We start from the raw sequence: 24,208 nt of genomic DNA on the forward strand, positions 1-24,208 counted from the left end.
CACCAAAAACAGAAGTTCAGGAGCACAGGTTTTGAGAACAAGCGGAGAAATACCATCGGGACCTGGAGCTTTCTTAGCATCAAGATTTGTCAAAATCCTTCTGACATATTTTTGACGGAAGACCACAGGAGGTATTGAATGGAGCGTGTTGGGAATGGTGGGAGGTGTTTTACTAAGATCATTAAAATATGAGATGGAAGAAAAATGGGATGCTAGCCGGTAGGCTTTATCCTTGGCTGAACTGACAACAGAACCATCTGGTGTGGACAGAGGTGGGAGCAGAGATGGGCAAAAGTTGCGGCCAATAGCTTTGGCAAGGGACCAAAATGCTCGGCTACTATTAGGGCACGAAACAAGTTTTCTACTCTTAGCCTGTTCAAATTCTAGTTTGGACTGATTAATAACTGCTTTACAATTGTTGCGAGCTTTGGTGTGGGCAGAAAATGAAACTCAAGAATTAAAAACAAGCCAATTACAATATGCAACATTCTTCTCTTGGACAATCTTAGCACATTTATTGGAAAACCAAGACCAATCTAAAACCAATTAGATAAAGGACGAGATTTTAAAGTGGAGTGTGGGATAAAGGATTCCATTTCTGCAAGAACAATCTCACTGACACGATCTGAGCAAACGTTGACATCAGAAGTCTTGAAACAGTAATCCGACCAAGGAAAAGAAATCTCGCAGGTCATCCCACTTTGCATTCTTGTAATGCCTAACAACACGAGGTTGGGAATAGCCATGAGATAAAGGCTCCATTGGAGAAGAGACAATCACCAAGTTGTGATCTGAAGTGCCTAAAGGACCTCTCACTTCGACTAGTGAGAGGTCCTTAGAATCCCCCCCCCAAACATACTTTTAAGTAATTTTTCATTAATAACTTTTGCTCTTTTTAAACATTCTTAATTAATAAGCAATAATTAATCTTCATTATAACTATTAATTTTAAATTATCTGCATTTTTATTATTAACATTCTTAAAGTAAACGTAACAATAACGTAGATGTTACAGTTACCTTAACCTCTACGTTATTGTTACCTTTACATATTTAAATAAATTCATTTCGTTTTAATAATTTTTTGGCCACACACTAAAATGTATATGTACATAGTGAAATAGTGAAATAGTGAAATAATGAAATAGTGAAACGGCGTGGCATTCTGAAGAGATAGCATTTCGCAACAGGATATAGAAAAGTTAGGTAGATGGGCTGAGAAGTGGAAACTGAAGTTTAACATTGACAAATGGAAAGTACTGCATATGGGTACCAAGTAACCCAAGAGGAATGTACCAACTGTGGTACTACACTCAGGGAGGTGGAGAATGAAAAAGACCTGGGGGTAATTGTGTAGTCAGATATCAAGTTCTCTGGGCAGTGCAGACAGGCAGCCAGAGCAGGTCATGGAGTTTTGTCAATGATATATATGTATGTATTTTTTGCTAGCTGAGACAAGGAGGTGATTATCCCTTTGTATAAGGCAATGGTCAGACCACATCTTGAGTACTGTGTACAGTACTCAAGATGTGGCCTGACCACGTCTTGAGTACTGTGTACAGGCCTGGAGGCCTCATTTTAGGAAGGATGTAGAGTTGCTAGAATGAGTAAAGAGAAAGGCTTAAGTTCTGCAAATTGCAGCATCTGGAGACTAGGCACCTGCAAGGTGATCTGACTGAGGTGTATAAGGCCTTGAATGGTTTGAGCAGGCTCAGTGCTGATGGGATACTTCTGCTTGCTCAGATTAAGAACCTGAGGGGGCCACAGATTCAAATTGAGGAAAGACAGTTGTAGAATAGATGTGCAGAAGTTTGCCTTTGCCTGTTGTGGAAGTTGACAGTTTAAATAAATTTAAGGCTGAACTTTTTTTTTTTTTTTTGGCTGATGCTGTATAAGATTGTTTTCTTGCTTCATATGTCTCAATGCTAATGCTGACAGATATTGGCCAGTTAACCACTAATTTAAGTTTAAAATCTAAGTTTAAATTATAATTACATAAGTGTAAATTATAACACTAAATTATAAATATAAGATTTTAGTGTATATATATACATATACAGACAATCACTACCAAATGCAGAAACCTACCACCATGCCCAGGGCCGTTACTAACTTGGATGGGAAATTGTGTTTCCGGATAACAGCACCAGCTTTATATTCTTCAGTCATATACGCTGGTGTTAAAAGAAAGTGAATCACCTAGGAATTTCATGTTTCGAACTCTTTTTCGAGATGGTATGTTACATTAATGACTAGCATCACAAACAGAAAAATAAACAAAAATATTTATTAATAATTAAGGCAAAGCGTTGACAGGTGCTCTCAAAATATTCCAAAATGAGCATTTGCAACCTTTATCCAACAGTTTTGGTAAACACGACAATTATGACTGAAATGTTATCTGAAGCCCTCAATTTGCTTCAGTTTATCATTTTAAATGAAAAACAAAATGAAAAGTTCACCAGGTGCAAACTAATATTTAGTTGACCGCCTCTGGCCTCGATGACAGCAGAACACTGTCGGAGCATTGACAAAATCAATTTCTGAAGATAATCAACTGATACTTTGTGCTTCCAAACACAAATTATGGCTTTCTGAAGTTCACGAAGGGTCTTTGGTTTCTTTCTGACAACTGCAGATTCAACATGATGACAGTTAGCATTAGCATAGGCACAAGAAAGCAAGCTTATATAGCATCAGCCAAAAAAAAAAAAAAAAAAAAACCCTTATTTCACCTGTCCACTTGCTCCAAATGTTTGTCAAGTTCTGCCTTGAATCTATTTAAGCTATCAACTTCTACGACAGATGGAAGTTTGTTCCAACAATCAACCACCTGCTGGCTAAAGGCAAACTTCCGCACATCTATTCTACAACCGTCTTTCCTCAATTTGAATTTATGCCCTCTCAGGCAATTATTCTGAGCAAGAAGACGGATCCCATCTGCATTGAGCATGCTCAAACCATTCAAGGCTTTATACACCTCAAAATCACCTCGCCGGTGCCTAGTCTCCAGACACTGTAATTTATAAAACTTAAGCCTTTCTTCGTAAGAGGAACCCTTTATTCCATTCACTAATCTTGTTGCCCTTCTCTGTACTCGTTCCAACAGCAATACATCCTTCTTAAAATGAGGCCTCCAAACCTGTATACAGTACTCAAGGTGTGGCCTGACCATTGCCTTATACAAGGGGATAATCACCTCTTTATCCCTGCTAGAAAACTTCCTGTATATCATTGACAATACTCCATGAGCTACTCTTGCAGACCATCTGCACTGCTCAGAAAACTTCATATCTGCTTGCACAATTACTCCCAGGTCCTTTTCATTCTCTACCACTGTCAGTGTGGTACCACAGAGTTGATACGTTACTCTGGGATTACTGCTTCCCATATGTAGTACTTTACATTTGTCAATGTTAAACTTCATTTGCCACCACTCGGCCCATCTACTTAACTTTTCTAGATCCTGTTGCAGCAGTGTACTCCGTAGCCGAGTGGTCATGAGCGGGAGTGCAAGTAGCACACGCTCCTTGAGTAGACCGGGGTTCAAGCCCCTGACTGCTGAATACGGTCGATCTGCCAACCCGCACTGGACCAGCGTGGCAGATTATGGTCCATTTCCCTCAGCATGAATTGTTGAGGAGGCTTCCATCCTGCAGTGGGTTGATAATGGCTGCACTTTACCTTTACTTTTTTACTGTCATTAATGTCATTAAAAACCCTGCCACCTTTGTATCGTCTGCAAATTTGGACACTAAGCTTGATATACCATCATCATTATATCATTTATAAATACAGAAAACAATAATGGACCCAACACTGAACCTTGAGGGACTCCACTAATAACATTAGACCACGATGAGCAGTGTCCATTGATTACCACTGTGTCTTCTTCCACTCAACCATCCCTTTATCCATAGCAGCAATTTGCCTCCCATGCCACACTGCTCCAATTTGTTCAGCAGTCTTCCATGTGCAACAGTATCAAAGGCTTTTCTAAGATCCAAATATATAATATCAAAGTTATTCTTAGCATCCAGTACCTTTGTGACTACATCATAGTATCCAATCAAATTAGTCAGACAAGACTTCCCCTTAACAAACTCATGCTGTGTCTGAGCTATAACTGAAGTCTTGTCTAGATGATCCTGCAATGCTTCTTTAACCAGTGCCTCCATTAATTTCCATGGAATAGAAGCTAAACTAACAGATCTGTAATTACCTCTCTCCCCCTTTGATCCTCCTTTGTGTATTGGGGTCACATTTGCACATCTCCAGTCCATGGGTACCTCCCCTGAGTCCAGGGAAGCTCTCATAATTATGGCTAAGGGTTTGCTTACTTCCTTTGCCGCCTCCTTTAATATAACTCGATAGATTACATCCACCCCAGGTGCCTTCCTTGTGTTTATCTTCAACAATTTCTCCTCCACTTTACTCTCAGTTATTACAAGATTATCTAGCTTACTGCCAGAGTTGAATACACCTCTGGCATTCCCCTCCCTGAATAACTCCTCACGTGTGAATGTTGATGCAAAATATTCATTTAGTTTGTTAGCTACCTGAGCAGGATCATCAACAGTTGAACCATCGATATCAAGTGAACGAATCTGATTCATCCCCTTCCTTCTAGAGTTTACATAGGTAAAGAACTCTTTGCTGTTTTTCTTTGCATCCTTTGCCAAAGATTTCTCGTAAACTGCCTTCGCCTGCCTAACCTCCTTTGTAACTTGGTTACAGACGTAGGCATTTCTGTAGTTACTTTAACTTCATTTCTGCATCAGAGGTTCGACAGTAATGTATTTACATTTTATCACCTGTAACAAATGTAAACACATTACTGTCAACCTCTGATGCAGAAATGAAGTTAAAGTAACTACAGAAGTGCCTACTTACACTTTTCGCCCGATGATAAGGAGAAGAGTCGTCCTGAAAGATGCAGGTTGAAACGGTCTCTAATGGTTGTCAGCAATTTGCCTTCCAATATAGCCAGGTATCCATTGGCATTTACAGAACCCTTTATGAACTGCAGGTGACCTACTCTGTGATAGAAATGCACCCACATATCATTTGGCTGGACACCATACAGTCTGGATGATATTCTTCACCATATCTACAACGAATTGTTTGTCTCCCATCAGAGCCATGCGGGTTGAATTTCTTCTCATCCGAGAAAATAACTGGACTTCCACTGCTCGGGGGTCCATTTGACATGTTCCTTACACCAGATTAATCAGGTCTTTTTCATTTTTGTGTGAGGAGGGGCTTCTTAGGATGATGGGCTACAAGTCCATTTTTGAAGAGGCATCTTCTGACTGTTACTGCACTTGCTACCACCACTGTATGTTCTTCCCATTCTCTTTTCAGCTCAGACAAAGAAGCTTTACAGTTTTTAAGGCATAAATGCTTCAAAACGTGGTCTTGTTTTGGTGTAGAGACTCGTTTGCATCCGGTTCATTTTTTCCTCTCAGCAGAACCACTATTTTTGAGTTTGGAAAGATATCTACTCACTGTCAACTGATTACAAGATACTCTATAAGCAATATGACAGGAAGAATGTCCTTCCTCACAAAGCAACAACTGCACTCTTTTTTCGTGACATCAACTGCATGTAACTCGCCATCCTGACACAAGCAAGGAATGACTGCAATTCTTGCAGAGCGTGCTTATATAGCTGAAAGTAACAGCTGATGTAATATTACATCATCACCTACATGTGTCAATCTTATCTGATGCAATCTATAAAAAATATTGCCATATACTTATGTTATTTGGACAACAATTACAATTTTAAGGGGTGATGCACTTGCTTTGAACACCAGTGTACCTTTTACTTTCCTACAACTAAAATTCTTCCACACTGAGCTATTAGTTAATAGGAGGGCAGGAGTGTATTTCTATTCTAATTACCTTATATATATATATTTGTCTGTTTTGGATGTGTGGAAAATTTGTACGGCTTATTTAGCTAACTGGTCATGTATAAATAAATAGTACACTGCAATTTCTTTCCCTAGTATGAAATGGCAAAGCATCAAACATGCAAAGTTAATATTGTAATTCTAAGCCTAGTTATTTAGTTAACGTGAATGATTTATGAAACTCATAACATAAAAGAATTTATCATCATAAAAGTAAGAGAAAGTAATGTTTTGTACTGACTGTTACAAATGAGCTAAATATGATCCATTTTTTCAAGATGTTTTATGCTGTTAATATCCATTCTTGATATGAGAAAAGGAAATACTCTCTCAGCATTTCAATTCACATTATAATTAATAATTTGCAACAACAACAAAATGTTGTTGCAGAAGTTATTATTGTAGTGTAACAGCGTATTTTATTCGGTGAAATATTGATGGTATTCTATGAATAGAAAGAGACAACAGGCGGAAGCAAAACAGCCACTAATCTCAAAACATATTATCAAAATCAAAATTAATATTTGGTATTTGTGTGCAAAAATTAAAGTGCAGTAAACATCAAATTTTAATGTTTTGTGCTGATGCCTAATGGAAATTCATGATGCACGGAAATACATGGACTTTATTCTTATAATATCTGATAATCTGCAGAAAATATGAAGGAAACAAGTTTAATGTTTAAAAAGGCTTCCTGAAAGATAATTAAAGAATGTTGTATTTCCCAATGACAGCTGGAAATGTGTGCTAATTTGGTGAATCTTGTTGCTGTAGAACTATTGGTAGGTGTGAGCATATCTTCATACTGGACAAATATCTGAGCATATGTAGATAATGACATGGATCAAGGCATACTACTACAGAGAGACCTATATGGGTTGAGTATATGCTACTTATGTTGAGAAGTAGCAATATGCAACATGCAGTGATAAATGCAAGGTAAAGCACATTGTCAATGTATAGGGGCAGCAGTAATCCCAGACTAATGTACCAATTAGGTGCTACTACATTTAAGGTGGTGGAGACAAAAAGAGACCTAGAGGTAATTGTATAGTTTGATATGAAGTTCTCTGAGCAGTACAGATAGGTTGCTAGAACATCACAGCGCATTGGATTCTGTCAATGATATAAAGGAACTATGCCAGCAGGGACAAAGGAGGTGATTATCCCTAATATAACACAACAGTTAGGTCACATCTTGAGTATTGCATACAGGACCAGAAGAGCCTCATTTGGATCTCCTGGAACAGGTGCAAAGAAGAGGAACCAGATTAATCAAGAGCATAAAGGGGTACTCTTACCACAAAAAAACAGTTTGGAAACTAGGAGGGCTGTTTGACTAGTATTCTTGCTCTTTCTCAGACAAAGCACACCAGGGAACACAAATTTAAATTGAAAAAGGATGGCTGCAGGACAGATGTGTGAAAATTTGCTTTCAGCCAGAGAGTAATTGGCTATCATCTGATGTGGAAGTGAATTTGAGGTAGTTTGAATAAATTTAAGGAAGAGAGTTTTTTTTTTGGCTGATGCTGTATAAGCTTGACTCCTTGCATAATTTTACACTACTACTAATAATATCAGTTTGTTATATAAGATGTCCAGAGTTCAAACAGTTTGTTACAGTTTTAGTTTAGGAATCCTAGTTGGCCTTTGCTCTAACGAACTATCATTTGATTACTTAAAAAAAAAAAAATTGTTCTTGTGTAATCAATTTTTTTTTGTCAACTACCTATATCAAAAGAATCTAATTAAGGGAGAATACCAATGGGTTTGTTATAATTTTATTTTGAAGACTAAATGCACAAGGCATAATGTGTTATGGGTTGAAATTAACTATATAATATCAGTGTAAATACACCATAGTTGACCCACAAATTTAACTACATAAGTAGCGTAACGGCATAGTTTGATTTTATATAATATTGTGGCTATCTTCACAATGAGATACCAGGTATTGCACTACTTCGAATAAATAACACTTCTCTAGTAGAGGAGACTACTGTTATTTATTCCCAGAGGGGCACTACCACCCAGACGCATTTCGGAGCTTGTTGGCTCACTCATTGGTGGGTGGGCAGGCACCCTGATTTGCAACTGTGATGGCAGACGTGCCATCACAGTTGCAAAGTTAATTCCACAATACGAGAGATGTCAAATGGTGAAGATAATTTCAACTCATAACATATTGTGCATTAAGTCTTCAAAATATTATCATTATCTTCACCATTTAGCATCTCTCATTTTGTGGAATTAACTTCGCAACTGTGATGACATGTCTGCATTATCAGAGTACCTGCCCGCCCACCGATGAGTGAGCCAACAAGCTCCGAAACACGTCTGGGTGGTGGTGCCCACTGAGAATAAATAACAGTAGTCTCCTCTACTAGAGCAGCGTTATTTATTCAAAGTAGTGCAATACCTAGTATCTTGTTGTGATGGTAGCACAATATGAGATAAAATTAAACGATGCCGTTACACCACTTATGTAGTTAAATTTATGGGCAAAGAATGGTGTATTTACACCGATATTATATAGTTATATTTTTATATATAACAAACCACAGACTGGATATTTTGAAGGAACAAATCTGTGACAATATATAAGTATACACACAGATTCAATATACACTACATTGACATCCTTTGTATTTGAGTAATTGTTCATTAATAGTGCAATGCTTGCAAAAGTGTACACTGTCATTGAATTAGCTAATGATTTATCACAAATATTTCTGGTCATAGCCTTCCTCTGATCTCTTGCAATCTTATTAACAAAATGGTGGCTGAAGCAAGAAACTGGAATATGATTAATATATTATGTGCAAAGTCATAGTATCTTTTAAGATTGAATATCCATGTTCTAATGACCAGTTCTTCACATGCATATGTGTCACCAGATATGTACAGAAGCAAGGTAAATGCTACGATCTCTGAGTCAGTTGTGTTATAATAAATGTTTCTTGCTTATTGTGAAGAGAAATATTTCTTTTATTACAGTATTATCTAATAATAAATTTCAAGCTTCTAAAGATGTGTGTGTGTGTGTGTGTGTGTGTGTGTGTGTGTGTGTGTGTGTGTGTGTGTGTGTGTGTGTGTGTGTGTGTGTGTGTGTGTGTAGTCTGGAAATTCTTGCCTTTTAGCATAGCAACATTTTGAAGTTTTATTGATACTTCTACATTATCAGCACTATCTCACAGTCTGATTCAGATTGGGTTGCTGCTTCAGAATCATCTCTCCAACATCACTAGAAGAGGGGCGAGTGACATCTTTTAACTATCAATATACATCAATTATCTTCTTTGAACAGAATAGGTTTCCTTCGAATTGAAGATACCAGTAAGAGGTCTAAAAGGTTATAAACCTGAAAATGAACACTACTGTAAGGTTTCCTCCTCATAAGGTTGCTGAAGTAAAGTAAAACAACAAAAATTTACTACAACTAAAAAAAAATAATAATCAACCTAATACGCCATATCAGAAACTTGCAGTCTGTACAATTTTTCTGAGCAGTTGCTGAAAGACAGGAGAACTGAGTTTGGCTGGTGGTGGTGGCCACCACCAGCCAAACTCAGTTCTCCTGTGGTGGTGGCCACCACTTTAGACCACAGGATACCAAATGTACTTATAGGAAGGATACTGGGATATTTGAAGAGCTGTATAATCTATAACAGGGATGGGCAATCTTCAGCCTGCAGGCCAACTACGGCTTGCAAACGTGTGTAATCCGGCCCCTGTGGTCATTTTCAAAATATATTTATTATTATATATATTTCTGAACTAATGGAATTTCTGATGTAACTTTAGAAAATACTCTGCACATTGATATGACAAATATCAGTCCAGATATCAAATAAACAGAATCAAATCTGAAAAAATAAACAGAATCAAATCTCTCATTAAATATTACAATTTTTGTTACTAGAACTGTATTTGTATTTTGTTAATATAATTGTATTTTTGTAATTTTATCTTCAATTTGTATTTCTTTTTCTTATTAATAAAATTAATTATATGCAGTGTATGTATAAACTATAAACTGTTCGCTTGCCGCCATTGTGTAGTATCGAAACGGAATAGCGTAACGTATATTTCGAACTTCATAGCATAAGATATGAAATAAAAATAGATAGCATAATATTTTTTTTTTTTTTTTTTTTTTTATGTGAACCCCAAACACGAGAGGTATTAGAACCTATAGTACTTAGTACTGTGCTGGGGTTGGAGGTTGAGAAGACGAACGAAGATATTTATTGACATTGGACTTGAACTTCTGTAGATTGTAATTTTCAGGAAATACGTATGAAGGAAGGTTGTTCCAGAAAACGGCAGTTGAATGAATAAATGAGGAAGATGAAAAGTTGGTTCTGTGGGTTTGAAGTTGGCCGAAATGGATGTTGGCTGGTGGCGGCACGTGTTCGGACTGTTTTGAAAGAGAGAGCGGGAATTATAGAAGCCAATTCAGAAGAACGGTGCCCATGGAAGTATCTGTAGAAGAGGCATGCAGCAGAAACAGTGGGTCTATGAGAAACTGAGTGGAGAGACTCTGTTAGAGATGAATCATTAATTAACCTAACTGCCCTCTTCTGAATAGAATCAAGAAGCCTGAGAGAGGTTTTGGGGGCACCACCCCAGATGTGGGAACAATATTCCATGGCAGGGCGGATTTGCGATTTATACAGAGTGAGCAGCTGTTTGAAAGAAAAGTAACGCCGAGAGCAAAAGAGAAAACCAAGTTTTTTTAGATGCAGAGGAAGCAATATTTGTAATGTGCTTGTGCCAAGAGAGATTAGAAGTCAGGGTAATCCCCAAAAGAGATATATCATTTTGCCTAGAAATCGGAGTGTCACTAAAGATAAGCATAGGAGCAGAAGAATCCTTTTTGTGAGATATAAGACAAGACTGAGTTTTAGAAGGGTTGAAATCAACTAAGTTGTCATTGCCCCACTGGAGAATTACCTGAAGATCGGCATTTAAGGAATTGGCAGCAGATTTTCGAGAAGCTGATTGAGCAGGACAAGGTTTCTCAAAATGGAAAGTTGAATGCAATGTGCTATCATTGGCAAAACTATGGATAGGATTTCCAGTCAATGGAAGAAGGTCATTGATATACAAGAGGAAAAGAGTGGGAGAAAGAACTGAACCTTGGGGGACACTGGCATTAGTGGAGAAGTTAGAAGATAGAGAGCCATCTACCATCACCCTCAGTGAGCGATCAGAGAGAAAACTGGATAACCAATTACTAAAAACAGTTGGCAAACCATAAGATGGAAGCTTGTTTAGAAGACCTTTATGCCAAACACGATCAAAAGCCTTTGAGATGTCAAGAGCAACTACTTGTGTTTCACCGAACCTTTCCATTGAATTAGTCCATAAATGGGTAACATAAGCCAGAATATCACCAGTGGATCGACACTGACGGAATCCATACTGGCGATCGTTGATTAGAACTTAAACTCTTAAACTACCTAGAAACTTATAAGTTTCTAGGTAGTTTAAGAGTTGATGGTTAATTGATTTCTCCATTACTTTAGAAAGAGTAGAAGTAATTGCAATGGGCCGATAATTGGATGGGAGGGATTTGTCACCCTTTTTAGGAACTGGCTGGATATGAGCAAATTTCCAAGCAGAAGGAAAAACACCTTTGGAATAAGAAAATGAAAAAAGGCGGCAAAGAATAGGAGTAAGTTCAGGAGGTTAAATAGCATCAGGACCTGGAGCTTTCTTAGTATCAAGATTCATCAAAATCCTTCTGATATCCTTTTGACGGAAGACCATAGGAGGCATTGAATGGAGCGTGTTAGGAATGGTGGGAGGTGTTTTACCAAGATCATTAATACATGAGCCGGAAGAAAAATGGGATGCTAGCAGGTCAGCTTTATCCTTGGCTGAAGTGACAACAGAACCATCCGGTTTGGACAGAGGTGGGAGTAGAGATGGGCAAAAGTTGCGGCCAATAGCTTTGGCAAGAGACCAGAATGCTCGGCTACCATTAGGGCAAGAAGCAAGTTTACTACTCTTAGCTTGTTTCGAACTTCATAGCATAAGTTATGAAATAAAAATAGAAACTGATTAATAACTGCTTTACAATTGTTGCGAGCTTTGGTGTAGGCAGAAAATAAAACTGAAGAATTAGAAACAAGCCAATTACGATATGCAACATTCTTCTATTGGTCAGCCTTAGCACATTTATTGGAAAACCAAGGTTTAGATAAAGTTTGAGATTTTAAAGTGGAGTGTGGGATAAAGGATTCTATTCCTGCAAGAATAATTTCACTGACACGATCTGTGCAAATGTTGACATCAGAAGTTTTGGAACAGTAATCCGACCAAGGAAAAGAAATCTCGCAGATCATCCCATTTTGCATTCTTGTAATGCCAAACAACACGAGGTTGGGAATAGCCATGAGATAAAGGTTCCATTGGAGAAGAGACAATCACCAAGTTGTGATCCGAAGTGCCTAAAGGACCTCTCACTTCGACCTTGTACATAGAAGGGTTGTTTGTGAGAAAAAGATCAAGCATATTGGCTGTATGATTAGGATTGTCCGGTATTCTTGTAGGTAAACGAACAATCTGTGCTAGGTCATTAGTAATTGCAAAAGCCTCAGCTTCTCGACCTGCTGGGTCGGTGTGACTAGAAAAAATAAGCCAGCTGGAGTTGTGAACATTAAAATCACCAAGGAAAATTACCTCACTGTTAGGAAAGTTGGACTGGAGAAAGTCAAGTTTCAAAGAGAGGAAGTCAAAGAGCTCCAAGTGATTAGTGGAGTTGGGAGAACGGTAGAGACAACAGATGAATTTGACACAATGAGGTAGAGAGATTTTAAAGCCAGAGAAGATCAAAGAGAGGAGATTCCAAATTGCCAAGTCTCTGACAGGGAATATCAGAACGGACATATGCACAAGTACCACCTTTAAGCCGAAAGGAATCATACAGCGAATAATTTGGACATCTGAGATGAGCAGTAGTTGAATCAACCGATAACTGAGATTCTGTCAGAAAAAGTACATGGGGTTTGGAAGACTGCAAGTGGAAATGGACATCGTTGAGATTAGAATTGAGACCACGTATATTTGTGAAATGAATTAGGAAGTCCTTGGGAGGTTTAGATCTTTTCGCAGATAAGCTTGCTCTATTAGTTTGACAATTCATGGTGTATTCAATAGTAAGAAAAAGTGGGTGGGACATGCTGTATGAAGTAATGAAATTTTTGGATATGGCGTACATGTGGTAAGAATATACCCAGATCCTTGACATAACGTGGCCTCGACAATGCTCCCCGCATACACACTACTCGGACTCCCTCCAGTCACTATCTGGCAGAGTAGAGGTAGCAAGATTATACACTAGCTGATCCGGAAGCCTCCTAGAGAGTTACCAATAGGTTTGGTCCGGTGTACTATCTAGCAGCCGGCCTGCGAACACCGTTTTAGAGCTGTACGCTCGAAATGTAAGGAATATTGGATCTCGCCACGACATTCATCATAACCTCAAAAGTCATCAATCATACTGCATGATGGAAGAGATAGGGGAGGGTTGACCGGACCTTAGCTCTAGAGACTAAACATGGGTTCCACCACTTCAAGCCTCCAATAAGCAAAGTGGCGGTATTTCACCGGTTGATGAGAGTCATCTACCACCTAGTACTGCCTGGTAATATAGAGGGCGGCGTTCCTCCATGTGGTGTGGGCGCTACACCTCGACCCCTGCTTACGTTGGTTCACACCTGGGTGGTCACCCACCATGTACTTGTGCATGGAGGTTATACCCAGGATTTCTAACAGTCCCACCATCGTGAAGGTGCAAGCAGAGGATTTGGCTGTCACAGACCGTCCGGACTTTGCCGAAATTGGGTCCACTTGACTTGAGTGTCACCCGAATATCAGTTTCATCAGCGTTTTAGACTCCCAGGTAGCAAGTACAGCTTGTCTGGCATATCTGAGAGAATGTCTGTGACAATCTAAAGGACCATAATATGTAGCACTACTGCAAATACTATATGTACACTATTACATATAGTACTGGCAATTAATCAATTAAATTTCTAAATCTTTTTAATTTTTATTGTTAATTAAATTGTATTTAAATGGAAACCGTGCCCCACACTAGAGCAGGAAAGCAACGTGCACAAAGTAGCGAAGATGCTGTGGTTCAGGAGAGAATCGAAGGGGGTGATTCTCCAATGCATCACAGTCTAAAAAATGTGCAAAATGTGATATGTTTGCGGATCTCTCTCTCTCTCTCTCTCTCTCTCTCTCTCTCTCTCTCTCTCTCTCTCTCTCTCGAATAGCACATGATCTAGCGATTGGGGAGTCTGTGTGTGTTAGGTGCAGAGAATGAAGAAATTAGGTGCCAACTCAGCGTTCTGATGTGCATCTACAAGAACTTGAAGAGTCGGGTAGATGCCATCAAAAGAATTAAAATGGGGAGCCCATCAAGCTCTCAGCTGCCAAACTCAACACTAGAGTTCACTCTTGTGCACCAGGCAACACAGCAGCAATCTTCAGGGCAGAATGCACTGGTCCACAGGAGCTAGCTGTTGTCGGTGACTCAATTGTCAGGGAAATGGAAAATATATTGTGCAAAACAGATAGGTGGAATAGGACCTGGGTATCTTCCAGGGTCAAAATTTGATGACAGAGCAGATATCTTTTAAGGGCACAAAAGTTGATATCATTGTATACACATTGGCACTATTGGCATTAAATGTACAAAATCTGCAGATTTATTTAGCAAGAACAGGTCAATGTTGAAAAAAAAGTTGCAAGTTATGGTTAAATTTGAAAGTGTCTGTAATCCTGCCCAGATGTGATAGGAGGGAGTAGGTGATCAGAGCCTTGTCAATCACAGTGCTGGTGAGGTTGTGCAGGACTCATGAGGTAGAATTTTTCTCAGCATGGACTGTGCTTGTTAACAGGAGAGACTGCTTCTACAGGGATGGAATACCCTTAAATAGAAAGGATGAAAGAATATTTGCTGATGCTATTGAGGCAATGTTAAGTGGGTCGGAAAACTGCTAGCTTGGGGGCATTTGGAGATTAATAGATTAACAGCAGATTAGCAGACAGAGGTGGAAATAATTCTTGCACTGCTTCTATTGGAATGAGCAGCAGCCTGGAAAGCAAGTAGCTGGGGATTTCAGGAACTGCTGGGAGTCATGAAACAAGTAAATACATGGGCTGTGCAGAATAACTAGGAGAGAAAACAGGTGCATGTATACTTGCATGTACACCAATGCTAGAAGTATAGTAAATAAATTTGATGAATTTGAACTGCTGGTTAAGATATCAAAGGCAGATACCGTTGAGATATCAGAGACGTGGTATCACTCAGATATAAGGGATACAGAATTGGTATTTGGGGAGTAAAATGTGTACAGAAAGGGTAGACAGGATAGGAAGGGAGGAGCTGTTAGTTAAGAAACACCTAAAATCTAAGGAAGTGCATGTTTGTTTGTTTGTTTGTTAGTTATTTGGTTTTTAGGATCATTAGCAACTAAGGCCATATTGCTCCAGGATATGCGGTGGTCATTCCCTGACCTTTCCGCATCCTCCATATTTGGTGGTCACGGGCTCAAACCCCGGTCTAATCAAGAAGCATGTGCTGCTCCTGCCCACCTGGCTATGGAATCGCCTGGAAGTGCATGTGGTTGACATAGATGGCCAGTGCAACATTGAGTCAGTTTGGTATTACATAAGCACTGGGAAAACAAAATTGAGGGTAGGAATTTCTTATAGGCCTAATGACTCTTCAGGGTACAATGAACAATTATAAAGAGAAATAGAGTGGGCCAGTAAATTAGAGTGTCTTATAATGGGGGATTTTAACTTCCCAGATATAGACTGAAACTTCTGGGTGAGTCACTCGCACACTAGCAAGGTTTTTGTGGATTTATTGGATAACTGTTTTCTACAGCAGCACATTGGATTAAATGCAACAAGATGGATTATCAGCAGTGATTATTCAGGCATTAAGAATTTACAGATAAAGGAACCATTAAGTGGCCGTGATCACAGCATACTGATGTGGAATTTACTTAAAGATGTAAATACCATCAGGGATAAAGAGAAGGTTTTTTGCTTTCGTAAAGGTGACTACAGTGGCCTCAGAGATTTTTTTAAGTTCTATACAGTTCTGATGATGTTACCAAAAGCAAATTCTAAATGGGATGCATTCAAGGAAGTAATTTTGGAAGCTACTAGGCTTTTTGTTCTAAAAGAAATACTGTTCTTGGTTTAGAGCCAAATCGTTGTCAGATGAAATAACGAGACTCGTGGCAGAGAAGAAAAATGAATGGGATGCACACAAATTGTCAGACAACACAAAAGCCTACGGTAGAACCAAGCTAGTCTGTAATCAAGTCATAAAGGAGGTCAGGCAAGTGAAGGCAGATTATGAGAAATCTTTGGCAAAGGATGCAAAGAAAAACAGCAGACTTCTTTACTTATATAAACTCTAAAAGGAAGGGGACGAATCAGATTGATCCACTTGATATCAATGATTTGTCTGTAGATGATCATTCTCAGATAACTGCCAGAGTAAATGAGTATTTTGCATCTACATTCACACATGAGGACTCAAGGACAAGAGAGCCAGATGTTTATCAAACTCAAACTCTATCTATTGGTCTTTGTCTCCCCCCAAGCTAGCAGTTTTCCGACCCACCTAACACTGCCTCGATAGCATCATCAAATATTCTAGAAAGGGTGCAAGAATATTTGCTGATGCTATCGAGGCAGTATTAGGTGGGTCGGAAAACTGCTAGCTTGGGGGGAGACAAAGACCAATCGATTGACAGTAGCCACTGGCAGAGGTGAAAAAGATTCTTGCACTGCTTCTATTAGAATGAGCAGAAGCCTGAAAAACAAGATGCATGATATTTCAGAGACTGCTGGGAGCCATTGCGGTACAAGTAAACACATGGGTTGTGTTAGGGTAGCTAAGAATAGAAACAGGTGCAGGTATACTTGCGTGTACACCAATGCTAGGAGTTTGGTAAATAAATTTGATGAATTTGAGGTATTGCTCAAAACATCAAAGGCAGATATTGTTGGGATATCAGAGACGTGGTGTCACACAGATATAAGGGATGCAGAACTGCAATTTGGGGAGTACAACGTCTACAGAAAGGATAGGAAGGGGGGAGGGGTTATGCTATTAGTTAAGAAACACATAAAAACCAAGGAAGTGAAGCCAGTCGACATCACTGGACAGTGCAGTGTTGAGTCAGTTTGGTGTGAAATAAGCATTGGGAGATCAAAATTGAGAGTAGGAGTGTGCTATAGGCCTAATGACTCTGATGAGTATAATAAGAAACTGTACAGGGAAATAGAGTGGGCCAGTAAATCAGAGAGTCTTATAATGGGGGATTTTAATTTCCCAGATATTGACTGGAATTTGTGGGTTGGTCACTCACACACTAGCAAGGCTTTTGTGGATTTATTGGATGATTGTTTTCTACATCAGCATGTTCGGGAGGCAACTAGAGGGAGTAAAACTCTGGATTTGATTATCAGCAGTGATTCTTCATGCATTAAGAATCTGCAGATAAATGAACCACTAGGTGGCAGTGATCACAGTGTGCTGAAGTGGGATTTACTCAAAGAGGTAACTACCATTAGGGGTAAAGGGAAGGGTTATTGCTTCCGTAAAGGTGACTACGATGGACTGAGACAGTATTTAAATTCTATACAGTGGGACCAACTGATGATGTTACCAACAGCAAATTCAAAATGGAAAGCATTCAAAGAACTTATCTTGGAAGCTACTAGGCTTTACATACGAACTAAGAAATATTGTTCAAGGTTTAGGCCAAAATGGATGTCAGATGAAATAATGAGGCATATGGCAGAGAAGAAAAATGCATGGGATACTTACAAATTAACACATGACACAGAAGCCTATGATAGATACAAGTTGATATGCAACCAAGTTACAAAGGAGGTTAGGCAGGCGAAGGCAGATTATGAGAAATCCTTGGCAAGGGATGCAAAGAAAAACAGCAAAGAGTTCTTTACTTATGTAAACTCTAGAAGGAAGGGGATGAATCAGATTGGTCCACTTGATATTGATGGGTCAACTGTTGATGATCCTGCTCAGGTAGCTAACAAACTAAATGAATATTTTGCATCGACATTCACACATGAGGAGTTATTCAGCGAGGGGAATGCCAGAGGTGTATTCAACTCTAGTAGTAAGCTACAGAATCTTGAAATAACTGGGAGTAAAGTGGAGGAGAAACTGTTGAAGATAAACACAAGAAAGGCACCCGGGTGGATGGGATCTATCCAGTTATATAAAAGGAGGCAGCAAAGGAAGTAAGCAAACCCTTAGCCATAATTATGAGAGCTTCCTTGGACTCAGGGGAGGTACCCATAGACTGGAAATGTGCAAATGTGACCCCAATTCACAAAGGAGGATCAAAGGCTGACACAAGTAATTATAGATCTGTGAGCTTAACTTCTGTTCCAGGAAAATTAATGGAGGCACTGGTTAAAGAAGCACTGCAGGATCATCTAGACAAGACTTCAGTTATAGCTCGGATACAGCATGGCTTTGTTAAGGGGAAGTCTTGCCTGACCAATTTGATTGGATACTATGATGCAGTCACAAAAGAACTGGATGCAGGGAATAGCTTTGATATTATATACTTGGACCTTAGAAAGGCTTTTGATACTGTTGCAAATGGAAGACTGCTACACAAATTGGAGCAGTGTGACATTGGAGGCAAATTGCTGCTATGGATAAAGGGGTGGTTGGGGGGAGAAGACAGAATGGTAATCAATGGACACTGCTCATCGTGGACTAATGTTATTAGTGGAGTCCCTCAGGGCTCAGTGTTGGGTCCATTATTGTTTTCTGTATTTATAAATGATATTGATGATGGTATATCAAGCTTAATGTCCAAGTTTGCAGACAATACAAAGGTTGGCAGGGTTGTCAAGGACACTACTGACACACTATGCTACTGCAACAGGATCTGGAAAGGTTGAGCAGATGGGCTGAGAGGTGGCAAATGAAGTTTAACATTGACAAATGTAAAGTGCTACACATGGGAAACAGCAACCCCAGAGCAACGTATCAACTCTGTGGTACTACACTGACAGTGGTAGAGAATGAAAGCGACTTGGGGGGTGGTTGTGCAGGCAGATATGAAGTTCTCTGAGCAGTGCAGACGGGTTGCAAGAATAGCTCATGGAGTATTGTCAATGATATACAGGAATTTTTCCAGCAGGGATAAGGAAGTGATTATTCCCTTGTATAAGGCAATGGTCAGGCCACACCTAGAGTACTGTATACAGGTCTGGAGGCCTCATTTCAAGAAGGATGTAGAACTGCTGGAACAAGTACAGAGAAGGGCAACAAGATTAGTGAATGAACAAAGGGGTGCTCTTATGAAGAAAGGCTTAAGTTTTGCAAATTACAGTGTCTGGAGACTAGGCACCAGCGAGGTGATCTGATAGAGGTGTATAAAGCCTTGAATGGTTTGAGCATGCTCAATGCTGATGGGATTCTTCCTCTAGCTCAGAAAAATCACCTGAGAGGGCATAAATTCAAATTGAGGAAAGACAGATGTAGGATAGACGTGCAGAAATTTGCCTTTAGCCAGCGGGTGGTTGGTTGGTGGAACAGACTTCCATCCCTTGTAGTGGAGGTTGATAGCCTAAATAAGTTTAAGGCTCAGCTGGACAGGTATTTTGAACGAACAGAGGGGTGAAGTGGAAGTGGGTTTTTTTTTTTGGCTGATGCTGCATAAGCTTGCTTTCTTGCATCAAATGCCTCTACTAATGCTAATGCTAACAGGGAGTTAGATGACATTGTAATAACCGAGAGCAAAGTGGACAAGAAATTGAAGTTAAACATAAGAAAGGAACCTGGGGTAGATGGGATCTATCCAGTTATATTAAAGGAGGTGGCAAAGTAAGTAAGCAAACCCTTAGCAATAATCATGAGAGCATCCTTGGACTCAGAGAAAGTCCCTACAAACTGGAGATGTGCAAATGTATCTCGAATTCACAAAGGGGTATCGAAGGGTGACATGAGTAATTACAGATCTGTTAGTTTGACTTCTGTTACAGGGAAAATAATGGAGTCACTGGTTAAAGAAGCATTGCAGGATCATCTAGATAAGACAGCAGTAATAATTCAGCCACAGCATGGGTTTGTTAAGGGGAAGTCTTGTCTGACCAATTTGATTGGATATTATGATGTGGTCACAAAGGAACTGTAGGCAAAAAATAATTCTGATGTCATATACTTGGATTTCAGGAAAGCTTTTCATACTATTGCACATGGAAGACTACTGTACAAATTGGAGCAGTATGGCATTAAGGGCAAGTTGCTAAATGGATAAAAGGATGGTTGAGTGGGAGAAGACAGAGTGATAATCAATGGATACTGCTTTATGCGGACTAATATTATTAGTGGTGTCCCTCAGGGTTTGGTGTTGGGCCGATTGTTGTTTTGCATATTTATCAATGATATTGACAAAGGTATATCAATCTTAATGTCAAAGTTTGCAGATGATACAAAGGTTGGCAGGGTTGTTAATGACACTAATGACAGTACACTGCTGCAACAGGATCTTGAAAAGTTGAGTAGATGGGCTGAGGAGTGGCAACTGAGGTTTAACATTGACAAATGCAAAATACTGCATATGGGTAGCAGTAACCCCAGAGAAATTTACCAACTAGGTGGGGTTACACTCAAGGTAGTGGAGAATGAAAGAGACCTAGGGCTTATTGTGCAGTCAGATATGAAGTTTTCTGAGCAGTGCAGACAGGCGGCCAGAGTGGGTCATGGGGTCTTGTTAATGATATACGGGAATTTTGGGAGCAGGGATAAGGAGGTGATTATCCCCTTGTATAAGACAATGGTTAGGCCCCAACCTTGCGTACTGCACACTGGTCTGCATTCTCTACATTCTTCCTCATTTTAGGAAGGATGTAGATTTGCTAGATTGAGTACAGAGAATGGCAACAAGACTGGTGAGGGAAACAAAGGGGTGCTCTTACGAATAAAGGCTGAAGTTCTGCAAACTGCAGCTTCTGGAGACTAGGCACCTGCAAGGTGGTCTGATTGAGGTGTGTAAGGCCTTGAATGGATTGAGCAGGCTCAATGCTGATGGGATTCTTTCTCAGATTACCTCAAACCTGAGGGGATATAGATTCAAACTGAGGAAAGACAATTGTAAAGAAATTTGCCTTTAGCCAGCGGGTAGTTGATTTCTGGAACAAACTTCCGTTTGTTGTTATGGAAGTTAATAGCTTAAATAAATTCAAGGCAGAACTATACAAATATTTCGAACTAATGGATCAGTGAAATGGGAAGGTTTTTTTTTTTTTTTTTTTTTTTTGCTAATGCTGTATAAGCTTGTTTTCTTGCCTCATATGCCTCTACTAATGCTAGAGATAAAACTGTTTATGACAATATTTTCATTATGCAAAATTGTAATAATCATAAAAATCATGGAAAGCTAAAAAAAAATTTGGCTTGCATGTATCTCACAAACATTTTATTTGGCCTGCCATTTATAAATGGTTCCCTAACCCTGATCTATAATATTTAAAAAAATGCTGGGTTCCCACGGACTGCAGTGTGACTGTCAGATGAAATCCTAAAAAGTATTTTTTTTGGAAAAAATAGTTTAAAAATTAATATTAAAGAATAATGTTGCATTATAAACCAAACTCACCCTACAGGGATAGGCATCCCCAGATGCCAAAAGGTGCTTGTTACAGTCAAACAGCAACCAAAGCTGAGATTCATACTCGGATTCATAAAGGAGTTCACTAAGAAGAGGACAGTTTGGTGTTACTTCTGTGGGCCTTACCTATATGTGCAGATTATACGTGTGTATATATATATATATATATATATCATACAAACTCATACACAAATATACAGTTAAAAAAAGAAAAACATTATACATTATTTGTGAAGGGTGAGAAAAACTATAAATTTATTCAATTTATATACTCGGCTTAGAAAATGCAAGTTCAGTAATTTCCTACAAACTTGTTTACTAACAATTTTTTGTTTATACTCGAGGATGGCCACATACAGTCAGTGGAGTCATATAGGGAGTGCAAGAACATAACTGTATTAAATGATCATACAGGCTTGGTCAAGTCAAATGTGCACCACTGTTAGTCAGTGTTGATCACTTTGTTACATCAGGCCTAATAAATACAGCAAATCAGATTACAAGCAATGTGCTTGCAGGCCCATATTTAAGTAAACAGCACACAGTTTTCTTCCTATTGTTCCTCACAATTAGATTATATACAGAACTAAACTTTTTCCTACAAATGGATTTGTTCAATTTAGTTCCAACTTTAGGTGTCTGTTATCAAGACACTCAAAGTTGGAACTTAATTACATAAACTGTACCAAGGGATTTGTAAAATATTCAGATGTCTATTGCATCATCAAATTAAAACAATATAATGTAATGATTACTTCCAAATTAATTACTAAATACATATAGATTCTAGTATAAGAAACACACAGAACACCCCTACTTTAATGGGCCTCAATTTAACAAACTTTGGAAATAACAAAAGTCCACTGAACCAAGCTTTCCATCTGTATGGGAGTCAGTGATATAACTCCGAGGTAAACTGAATAGAGGGGAGAAGCTATTAAGAAAACTGAGCACCTCATCCTCTCTCTCCCTCCATACAATGGCGAATGTGTCGTCAACGTTTACATGTATCCCCATCGAGCACGGGGTGAAATGTGTGCACATGGCATTGAAGAGGGATGACACCTTAAGGGACAGGACTCCATTGAGCATATAAGATATTTGTAGTGGGTACTACTCAATAATACTCAATATCTCTTATATTTTTTGCAACCTTTAATAAATAATACAGGGATTATCTTGGTCTCTTTATAGGAAGGCTTCTTTTCCAACTCTCCTAGTCCATCACAAAGATAAAATTCATTTATGTGTTCCATACCGCGATTTAATAACCCAGAATCACTGTTGAGACCCCAACCCGACTCAAAGAATATCAACCGCGATGCAAACATCAGCATAGGAAAACATTATGTCAAAATTACAGTACAAATAGATTAAAAAACTAAAATGAAATATGTGAAGATGGATTTTTTCCTCCTTAAGTTAGACAAATACTTTTCGATGCCTCATGTTCATGTGACAGAATGAAACTAAAAAATGTGCCGCTGTATATGTATGTAAAAGGAAATTTAATTTTCACCATGCATGCATTTATAGGACCAATCATCTGATTTTTAAAAAAGTATGTTCTTTTTTTAATCTCTTTGTAATTTTGACAATGTCTTCCTATGCTGATGGTTGCATTGTGGTTGATATTTCTGGAGTCAGGTTGGGGTCTCAACAGTGATTCCGGGTTATTAAATCGATGTCGTACTGTCGGTGTGGAACACAATAAAATGAATTTTATCTTTGTATTTTAATTGTTTTACGTGATGAGGAGAGTTGGAAAAGAAGCCTTCCTATAAAAAGACTGTAAGGTAATCTCTATATTATTCATTAACAATACCTTCTATGCACATCTATGTTATCACCTTCATTCAATTTTTAATTTTATCTGAATTTAGAGAATTTTTTAAATTTCAGCTTTTTTCGTAAGTCAAAACTGGTCAACTGAGGCCAAAAGGTGTGATTTCCTCCTGAACTTTCAAATTTATTTTTGTGCTACCCATCTATCATAAAAACTGTCTTCTGTTAGTTGGAAACACAGATTGCAGCATGACTTGAAAAATTAAGACAATCCATATTAATGAACATACTGTTTAAATCAACCTTCAAAACACAGATCTACAGATGTACTCCTGAAAAGGTTAATGGAATAGTAAACATACAAGGGAATACTCGAAAGCTGTCAAAATATAATGATGATCTGAAGGTTTAAGAGGATGACCAATGACAGAACCAAATAGTTTCTCCTTCAAAATGACCCAGACTGGTTACAAATATAGTCTGAAAAGTGGCAACTAAGGTTTAATGCTATTTACGTAAGGCCTTTCACCTGAAGAATAAAAACCCTAGGATTAAGTGAAAGACTATTCGGGGAAAAGAGAAGTTAAAAATGGGTCCAGAGAGAAAGACAAGGTGTTATGATATAAATGAACAAGAAGTGTTCTTTACAGTGTAAAAGGCAGTCAGGATGGTACGTGGTGTCATATCAATGATTTATTTCACCTTTGCAAGTAGCGCAAGAGATGTGATTGCTCCTCTATATAAGGAAGTGAGGAAACTGTACTTTTAATATTGTATTCAAGTCAAAAGGCCTCATCTA

At 38.7% G+C, this 24,208-nt stretch overlaps 1 protein-coding gene across 1 annotated transcript in view; it reads right to left on the reverse strand.

Moving 5' to 3' along the window:
- TppII (Tripeptidyl-peptidase II) overlaps positions 1–24,208 on the reverse strand; it is a 647,643-nt gene that overhangs the window by 151,624 nt on the left and 471,811 nt on the right. The window contains exon 22 of the mRNA XM_090387764.1: positions 21,613–21,750. Coding sequence (XP_090243890.1) covers positions 21,613–21,750 — 138 coding nt within the window. The remainder of the gene's footprint in view (positions 1–21,612; positions 21,751–24,208) is intronic.

Source organism: Mastigoproctus giganteus, chromosome 13 (genome assembly GCF_048544385.1).
Source record: "Mastigoproctus giganteus isolate SK-2022 chromosome 13, ASM4854438v1, whole genome shotgun sequence".
Taxonomy (NCBI): Eukaryota; Metazoa; Arthropoda; class Arachnida; order Uropygi; family Thelyphonidae; genus Mastigoproctus; species Mastigoproctus giganteus.